Genomic DNA, 10,314 nt, shown 5'->3' on the forward strand with positions numbered 1-10,314 from the left:
TTTGTAATTGATGGACTGTGCGAAAACTTTTTTAAGTTTATTTTACTTTGGCACTTAGTAAACATGGTACTTCAGTAAAGTATTTAGAAATGAATTGAGATTTTCATGTTTTTCATTTTAGATTTGAAGCAAAGAAGAGGTGGGAAACCAAAAGCAACATGGGATATATGTGACTTGCCAGAGTTCTTCAAGACCTTTGAGGCTTCACTCGAGTCTTCAGTTGCTCAATTTACTAAAAAAGATTTTGTCAGAAAATTGATGGAAGTAGAAAAAACAAGCATAAAATTTGGGAGTTGATTATCAAATCGTTTTTCAGTCTTTTTCTAAAGAGTCCATCCCGCTGAAGTGAGTGAAGTGGACCATCCCGTTGTTTGTGCAAGTAATCCAAGCATATGTACAGGGGAAAGAGAAGGAAGGATTTATTTATTTATTTATGTAGACCTCCAGTGTAGGATCTGTTTTCCTTTTCCTCCATTTGCTGGAGCATAGCCAGTGAGCTCCGTGTACTTCCTTATCTGCACGCAGTGTAACTGCACTCACTCTGGAGCTGTTTTTAAGATGGGCATTTGTGTATAATGGATTAGTCATAAGTGCAAGAAAGATCCTGTGTTTACAAATGCCTTTATCTTGATGTTACAAAAGTAATTATCGGTTCTTTATTGTAGGCAGTAGAGTTGATATTTCATAGTAACATAATACAGGTAATTGATTAATCTTTGTGTACCTTCAGGTTAAATAACACCATTTTAAAAAAGGACAGAATCTAACAGTGTTTGGAGAATGATTTAAATTCAGGTTCTCTGCCTGGAGATGTCTTCCTAAATATCTCTCTCAGCCGTGTCACTCTTTAAATTATGAGATGGTTCTTGGAGAAATTGATATAATGGTTCTAGACAGTGATAACTCCAGACATTGAGACCTTGAACCTTCACTCCTCCCCCCCATTGCTCCGGGAACCACTGAATGCTTGCATACGGATAAAGAAGACTGGCGCCCTGCTAAGTGACTTTCACTGCAGGTGTGTTTCAGAGTCCAACTAGAAAGGGCTTTGAGAAATTGTCTCAAGTTGGTGGACAAGCCCACAGCTGGATGCTGTGATTTTTTTTTTTTTCAGGCCTGGGTTATTTTGGCAGCTCCCTCTTGGTGCTCAGTCGAGGTAAAGAACTGCTTATTGTGGTTTCCATCTTGTCCCTTCCTGCTACTTCATCAGAAGTTTTCTAACCATCCGATACAAACTTTCTCTCTGTTTAGTATAAATTCAGGAACATAGAAGATGAATCATGGTGATGGTCTTATTTTGTTAATTTTAGACTTACAAATAGTAACCAAATTTTAGTAATTTATGGTGACATATTTAATGTTTTTTTCCTGTTCTGGAAAAAGTGAGCAACTTGTTGCTATTTGAAAGAACAAAAATCATATCTTGCTTCGGTTTAGATGATGAAAACTAGTATAGCAGAGAAAGTGAGATTTTAGGAAATTGTGTCCCTACTTATGGACTTCATTGTGAAAAGATATTCAGACCAAACATTGGAAAATCTTATATTTTAAGACAATATTCCCTGTTGAGTTTTATAGATATAATCATACGGCCTTTACCTGTAACATCTTACTTTAGGCTCTTGGTAGGTGAATGCAAACTTAGAATATAGGAGATTTTCCTCTAAAAAAAAGACTCATCATGGGGGAAATATTCATTGGTTTTGTCTGAAACATGAAAAACCATTCTCTTTGAAAAGCAAGCAGGTAGTGTAACATTCTCACGTACGGGGCTCCAAGACAGTCGTCCCCCTGCATTGTCTGCTCGCCTTTTCCCACTGACCTACTTCCTTAGCACGTTTCCTGACCCCCTCTGGGCATAGTTCCCCTCTCTTCTCATGGTGAGGCCTGGCCAGAGTGGTCACCTTTAGGGTCTGGTTTGGGAGCCCCTGACCCAAAGTCCAGCTGTCTAAACCCTTCTTCCACCTGCCCTGGGGCCAGCAGTTGCTCATTCCTTCCACTCAGGAGTCCCACGGATGAGGACATTGTCCCTGAGTGGATGGCATTATGGTGGAATCAGGTCTCAGGGGATTCATTGGATAAGAGGAGCCATGTTGCAGAAGTCCCTTTCCCTTCGAGTCCTGGCTTGTGAAAGAGTCCAAGATCTCTTCGAGTCCTGGCTTGTAAAAGAGTCCAAGCTCATCCAGCAGAAGAGGAGTGGGAGGGGAAGAGAATTTGAAGAAGAGGAAGGCACTGGTTTTCTTGGGTTAGCCCTGCTGGCATATCATTTGGGACCACTTTATTTTTAATCTGCTTTAATTTGAATTTTCCTCATTAAAGCATTAAAATGGGGACATTATTCTTAGAAAACCCAGATTGCCCCAGAAGTATAGTCATTTGTCCTCTCCGTTTGGTGACAGTGAAATAAGGATTCTCTTTGGATCAGTAATAATTTCAGTTCCTGAAGCTTTAACATGTGCATTTACTACCATCGGAATGCCTGAATTAGATTAGTAATGTAAATGTCAGTTATTGTTAACTGAGATTAATATGTTTCAGGCCATGGGTATGCCATTAATGTAACTATGATTTACTGTTTGAGTACTTCAGGCTAAAACACCTTACTAAAGAACAATAATTTTGGGCTTTGCAGCCCTGGTTCTGAGAAGTAAAGTTGATAGTGCATTCCTCTTTGGAAGCCCTCAGGATGTTTCTGATTTTCCGCAGAACATTCTCATTTCTTTCACCAAAAGGAGAGTTTGAATATATAATCTCAGGTTTGCTATAATTAGTTCTGATGACAGACCTAAATACCTTGGCCCAAACTGTAAATCAGTAGTTAAACAGGTTTCTGCAACTGATCATAAATCTCAAACTCCGTATTTTAAATGTGCTAATTTTTTTTAGAGAGACAGCTAAGGAAGGAGCAGGCCAAGGACAGGAATAAAATGTTACCTGAACTTTGGTTAACAGCTTAAAACTTCATCTTTAAAACGTACCGAGTTCCCTGATGCCTTTTGTCTAAAATGTTATCTTGTAAATATTGTAATAACTTAGCTTATTCTTCACTCTGATAAGACAAGTTTGAACTTCGTTCTTTTTTATATAATTTTATTTATTTATTTGGTAAGCAGGAGCTGCCCTGGCTGCTGTACTCGGGCTTCTCGTTGCGGTGGCTTCACTTGTTGCAGAGCAGGGGCTCTGGAGCACAGGCTCGATAGTTGTGACTCACGGGCTTAGGTGCTCCGAGGCACGTGGGATCTTCCTAGCCCAGGATCGGACCTGCGTCTGTTGCATTGGCAGACGGATTCTTTACCACTGAGCCACCAGGGGAGCCCCTGAACTTAAGATGAATATTAATTTTCAGATGTTCAAATTTTCATTTGTTGGGTAAATATGTCACATTTTTAGAAAGGTATGTCCTGCTAAACTATAAAAAACTATCGGGTTGATCCTTAAAAAAATTGCTGACAGTTGGCATCTTACTTCAGAGATCAGCTTTGAAGAAACAAGGTAATAACCTTAACATCAGGCCCCATTTTGGAAAATTAGTGAAACCTGGTTAACTTCAGGACCAACTGAAATAATTCAAGTTTTTCCATGTTGGCAGAAGTTGCTTTATTTTTAGTATCTGGCAGAGCAGCAAATGCTCTGCATGTCAATTTAATGTTTTTTGAAGCCAACTGTTTATTCATTGGCTTAAAATTTACACTCTACTAAAGTCTTTGCCTTGACTTCCATGAAACAAATAGTAATATTTGGACAAAATATGTGCACGAAAACCTTTTTCCAAGACCAAGTGTAGATTAGTGTTTGTGGCATCAGTGCCTTCTATCATGGTAATAGATCAAAAAAACAAAAAACTTTGAAAAGGCTAAGTCAAAACCAGGACAGTGCAGTTCAAGGAATTAATTTTTATTATGAAATAATCAGAGCATCTTTCTAGATTTTCAGGTTTTTAAACTGCTAAGAAATGGAATCTCTATAGAGTAAATTTCAGTGAACTGTCAAAAGATTATTTTATTGATCTACGTATTTATTCTTGACCTTGATAACATTCTGAGACAGTGAGACCTGTTTTTCCATTTTTGAGGGTGGGGTGCTCTGTAGATTTTGGTAAAATGAGTGGAGCTGCATTCTTTAGTCTTTATTATTTTATCCTGCCTCCATATTACTCACTGTAAAAGACACATGCGTGCATTCACGCACTCATTCAGTGTTGTAGCTGTAATCAGCACAAAGACTGACTGGGGAAAGGATTCCCAACTCCAGTTAAGAACATGGAAGCGTGTAGCAGATCAAGATGCTGTGGAGAAACTCAGGAGTCAAACCATCTGTGCCCTTGGGTCTCAGTGAAGTATATTGTTTCTTCATCTCCTCTGATCCGTGAGCGTTCTAGGGATGTGTGTTCATTTTGCTAGAATTTCTTCAGACACAGCAGTACTATCAGAGATCTTCCAGCCACTCTAGCCTTTGTGACCTTGATCCCTGGAACACAACCACAGGCCTTTGTTGGGACTATCCATTAAATGCCATGCAGTATGCTGGGTGTTTAGATGTGCTTTTCAAATCAATAATTAGCTGAGATAATCATCTTTTTATTAGTATTAGTAATTCCTTTTTACATTCAAGTAAGAAAGCATAAGACTTTTCTGAGTAGGATGGAATTTAGAAAAAAATGAAGTACATACCTTTTATGTCCAGACCAGGTTTCTTAAGGAAACAGAATAAAAGGGACTGAAGGGAAGGAAAGGTATAGTGTCCAAGAAAAGCCCTGGCTCCTGGCTGCTCCTGCCCCAGGGTCCTTCCTGTGTCCTCTCTGGCATCATTCTAGAAGGCCCAGCCCACACCACCGCCCAGGGCCCATGGGCCGCCTCTTGCTGAATTGCTGCAGGGGGCCTGCTCTGTGACAGGTATGGAATGAGGTAATCTTTTCCCACCTCTAATTTCTGAAAGGTGTGTCTGTCCAGTTATTACTTGTTCATTGAACTGAAAGGTTCAGAAACCAACAGCTCTGGTACAAGCTGTAATTATTGATGTCTGTTTCATATTCATCTGTAAGTTCTGGCATTTGATCAAGAAGTTAATATATCACTTCATTTTCAGGCTGAATATGCCTCAGCTATAAACGTTATATTTTTTGATGGATAGTATACAATTACAACTGCCCAGAATAAAAAGTGTTTTCATTTGTAATGTGAGTGATACTAGAAGTTATTATGGATGTCACAAGGAGTAGTGAAACAATGAAGCCTTGCGTTGCTTCAAGTTCCTCCCCACTTAATATCTGAGAGACACTCACTGAACACCTACCCTGTTAGACACTAAGCTAACTCATGCCGATGCAAAAGTGAATGCGCACAGTCTGCTGGGAAATGTTTAGGAAGCATGTTTTGGACAACTTGATTTTCAGGTAGGCTGTTAATACAAAGGGACTTCCCAGGTGGTTCAAGTGGTAGAGTCCACCTGCCACTGCAGGACACATAGGCAGGAAACGTGGGTTCAATCCCTGGGTGGGGAAGATCCCCTGGAGGAGGAAATGGCTACCCACTCCAGTATTCTTGCCTGGAAAACCCAAGAAATAACCTGGAAGAAAAGTGAAAGTGAAAGTCACTCGGTTGTGTCTGACTCTTTGCGGCCCCATGGACTATACAGTCCATGGAATTCTCCAGGCCAGAATACTGGAGTGGGTAGCCTTTCCCTTCCCCAGGGGATCTTCCCAGTCCAGGGATTGAACCCAGGTCTGCGTTGCAGGTGTATTCTTTACCAGCTGAGCCACAAGGGAAGCCCAAGAAATAACCTACATGTAATAAATAACCTAGATGTAAATTTTTTAATTACATGGGCACACGTTCTTTTCTCTGCAGGATGTGAAGTCTCCTCGCTGGTTAGCTTGGCTAAAGTCATTCACTAGCTTAGCACTCACCTCACAGGGACTGACACCCTGACTTTCACCATATTTTGTAGCCTCACACAGACGTGAGGCCCACTGAGGTGAAACGGGAATGAATGCAGCTGTTTTGTACAATGCTCCATAATTTAAAGCTTAGGTTTTCTTAGGCTGTATCAACACGTCCTTCATTCTACAATGGCTATGTCACAGTGCCTGCCCAGGGTAGGGAAATGTTAACTACTGCAATAAATATGCCCCTGAACTATAATGACTCGAACAGTAGAAGTCTGTTTCCTGCTCATGGGACAGGGGACATCCCCATCAGTGGGGGGCTCTCCTCACAGTCATTCAGAGATCCAGGTTGACAGCAGCTCTCTGACTTTCTTTTCCTAATAAATCTGGGGGTCACCATCCCAGCCAACAGGAAGGGAAGAAGCCACAGAGGAACACTTGAGGAGGTTATGGGCCTGGCCTAGAAGGGGAATGGGTTACTTCTGCTCACTTTGTACCAGCTAGAATCTCATTGCTTCACCTAACTGCATCAGAGGCTGGAAAATGTAGACTGTTTCCCTGGAAGGAGGGGAAATACATTTAGTAAACAGCTAGCCGTGTCTGCCACATCCATGACCATCACATATGACCTTGATGTGTGGTATCCAGGTGATGCTAAGACATGTTGAACACCACAAACTACTACTTGTGACTTGATGTAAGCATTGTACTTGGATATTTTGACAGAGCTGATCAGAAAGCCTCTCATGTTCGTCAAGTAATGTGCATGGTAGATAGAGGTCTCAAGCATCTCCTATGATGTATGGGAAATGCTGAAGTAGAGTCACATTTCAGCAAAGCTCAAATAAGAATGTAGTTGCCACCTGGGAAGTCAAGGTCATAGGAAAGGCAATGCTTCAGTCAAGTCAGATCAGTTGCTCAGTCATGTCCGACTCTTTGTGACCCCATGGACTGCAGCATGCCAGGCTTCCCTTCCATCACCAACTCTCAGAGCTTGCTCAAACTCATGTCCATCAAGTCGGTGATGCCATCCAACCATCTCATCCTCTATCATCCCCTTCTCCTGCATTCAATCTTTCCCAGCATCAGGGTCTTTTCCAGTGAGTCAGTTCTTCGCATCAGGTGGCCAAAGTTTTGGAGTTTCAGCTTCAGCGTCAGTCCTTCCAATGAATATTCAGGACTGATTTCCTTTAGGCTCAACTGGTAGGATCTCCTTGCAGTCCAAGGGACTCTCAACAGTCTTCTCGGAGGAGGGTGTTTGGACTTAGGTCTCTAGGGAGTGAGGATGCATCAGCATATATTAAACAAGAGATGTACATGTTGGCATACTAGAGATGGTGGTTTAGGAGTCAGGCCTGAAGCTAGGACAGCTAGGGTATTTGAGTATCCTGGGGAGGAACTGATGAGACCCTAAACCAAGGCTGTGGGAACTGTGGGGAGAGCGTGAATGCTGGAAGTTTTTGCGGGGAAGACTTGACATTTGTTGACTGCACAGGGCCGTGGTAGGGTTGGGTGCCCGTGGATGGTGATGTGGGTTGAGTGAAGCAGGTAGCAGAGAGCAGGTAATATAGGTAGAGTTTAGTAATTTAGTTGTGTGAAATCAGACATTTAATAATAACCCTGATGCTGGGGAAGATTGAAGGCAGGAGGAGAAGCGGGTAACAGAGGATGAGATGGTTGGATGGCATCACTGACAATGCACATGCGTTTGAGCAAACTCCAGGAGATGGTGAAGGGCAGGGAAGCCTGGCACGCTGCAGTTCATGGGGTCGCAAAGAGTTGGGCGTGACTTAGAAACTACATATTCAGGAATGTAGATGATAACTTAGACACACTGTGTCCAGCCAAACACCATGGAATTTCCTTCTGGAAGGTCAGAAGAGAAGGCTGTTGAAGAAAACAGGTAGAGGCTTATTTAAAAGATGGGATGTCAACAGCAACACAACACTGCTGAGCCACTGAGCAAGGTAAGAGTGGCATCAGAAAGCCTGGTGATCTGGGTCAAATCCAAGATTTATATCTGGATCCCAACAGGTGGTGCCTCAGATCAGGTTTCCTAGAAGTAATGTCCCAGATGTCTTTTGAAAGCAATTTATAAATGTTTTATAAATTTATAAATTTATAAATGTGTGCATTTCTGGAAACACCTATAAGGGAGAGAGTGAAGCCCATGAGGAAGTGAAAGAGCTGGTCAGGCCATGGCTCTGTGAACCACTCACCTCAAAGGAGCTGGCTCCTCACACCCTCAGCCCCGTCAGCTGGGGCTGTGGGTCTGTCCTGGTGCACCACTGCCCTGGGCAAGGGGGCCTCCCTTGGTGGAGACACTTCTGTCAAAGAGGGGCAGCCTGGCACTGCTGTTGGCTGTAGCAGCAGCTGGGGGATGGATAAACCCCGCCAGACACACACACACACACACACACACACACACAGAGTAAAGTGAGGTGGATGTGTGTCACACACACAGTAAAGTGAGGTGGATGTGTGTGTGGACACAGGTCAGACAGTCCTGATCATGGCAGCAGGCTCAGCTCTACCCAGGGGAAGTTATTTGAACCAACAGCGTGGGCTGGTGGCTTGAAGTCAGAAGGGTTTAAAGAATCTGCCCCTTATCTGATAGGGCTTCCCTGATAGCTCAGTTGGTAAAGAATCCTCCTGCAATGCAGGAGACCCCGGTTCAATTCCTGGGTCAGAAAGATTTGCTGGAGAAGGGATAGGCTACCCACTCCAGTATTCTGGCCTAGAAAATTCCATGGACTGTATGGTCTATGGGGTCACAAAGAGTTGAACATGACTGAGCGACTTTCCCTTTCACTTGTCTGATATCTTGATTACATGAGAAACAGAGATGCTTGGTAGTGGTGGGTAGAAGCCTGCTGGATTCGAATTCAGAAGTGATTATTGACTCCAGTAATAAATGAAACCCCTTAATAACTGTCCCTGAGATGTATGAAAATTGAGCTGCTTAAAGGTTTTAAAAACGCATGACCAGGGACTTCCCTGGTGGTCTAGTGGTTAATACTCTGTGCTGCCAGTGCAGGGGGTACTGGTCAGGGAACTAAGATCCCACATGCCTTGTGGCACAGCAAAAAGATTTAAAAAAACTCATTAGCACTTGCAAGCACACCCATGAGCAACTGTGAGTACAGCAGGTGCTGTACAAGGGTTTGGACACTGGATAAAGGATAGAAATTGAAACCATCTACTACTAGAAGACATTTGCTTAAATAGGTATATATCTTATAGTTGCAGATGATTTCAATTTCTATCCTTTTTCCAGCTTCCCAGGTGGTGCTTGTTGTAAAGAACCTGCCTGCCAATGCAGAAGACATAAGAGACACGTTTGATCCCTGGGTCAGGAAGATTCCCTGGAGGAGGGCATGGCAACCCCCTCTAGTCTTGTCTGGAGAATCCCCATGGACAGAGGAGTCTGGCAGGCTGCAGTCCATAGGATGGCAGAGTTGGACACAACTGAAGTGACTTAAAATATGCACTTAAATAGGTAGATAAATGTATGTACGTATTTTGATATGTACATATAGTTACAGACAGGAGGAACTCCCAAAGTAAGTTCAGTGGAACCTTGGGCCATTAGGAAAAACAGGTTTCTGTGGTCAAATGCATTTGGGAACCATTGCATGTTATTGCCACTGTGACCTTGACAGCTGTGACTTTATCAGCACCTCAAGGCCTCTGAGAAGTCAGTAACCCTCTGCTGGTGTTTATCACAATGCTTCTCAAATTTGTTGAACAAATTGATCTTTTTTTTTTTTCCCCACCCACCACTTATTAACAATCCACATGTTTACTCACAACACTCTGGGAAACACAAACCTAACTGTACAACATCTAGAATAGTAACATTTTAGAGTATATAACACTTCTCTTGCTCTGGGGGAAACCTTTCTGGGAAGGGCCTCTGTGCTTTCTCCCGTTAGATTTTCGCTGAACCACACCCCCGCCCCATCCTCTACTCCCGAGTTTTCCTTGGTATTTCTTTCCAGAGCATGGAAATCATATCCTTTGTACCCTTATAGTGTGTAGATCTCTGAGTCCAACCCAGACCTACTGAATCTCAGCATGTTGCTTGGAACTGTTTTTGTTTGATTTTAAAGGTCTCTGTGGTTTCTAATACAGCTAGACTGGCACAGAATTACAGGCCAATATTTTATGTGGATGGAAGGATGGTGGATGGATGGATGGTTGGGTGAGTGTATACATACCTGGTCCTTCCAGTCAAACCATTTGGAGTCTTGATGTCCTTATTAAATAATCATGGATGATTGAGAATATAAGCCTTGGGACTATTGTTACTGTTCTACTGAAAAAAACTTTTAAACATGTTGAGAATCATTACAGTTTGTCCCCTACATACAAATGAATTTCATTCCTAGAGCTGAAGGATCATCAGCAGTAGGAGATGGAGGGCAAGC

The 10,314-nt window shown here is 42.5% G+C and overlaps 1 protein-coding gene across 2 annotated transcripts in view; it reads left to right on the forward strand.

Moving 5' to 3' along the window:
• FAM204A (family with sequence similarity 204, member A) overlaps positions 1-5,175 on the forward strand; it is a 33,828-nt gene extending 28,653 nt beyond the window's left edge. For both annotated transcript variants that reach the window (XM_010859273.1, XM_010859272.1), the window contains exon 8: positions 122-5,175. In XM_010859273.1, coding sequence (XP_010857575.1) covers positions 122-173 — 52 coding nt within the window. In that variant the 3' untranslated portion in view covers positions 174-5,175. The remainder of the gene's footprint in view (positions 1-121) is intronic.
• Positions 5,176-10,314: the final 5,139 nt, after the last annotated feature.

The sequence above is a fragment of the Bison bison genome, unplaced genomic scaffold (assembly GCF_000754665.1).
Source record: "Bison bison bison isolate TAMUID 2011002044 unplaced genomic scaffold, Bison_UMD1.0 scf7180017864456, whole genome shotgun sequence".
NCBI lineage: Eukaryota > Metazoa > Chordata > Mammalia > Artiodactyla > Bovidae > Bison > Bison bison.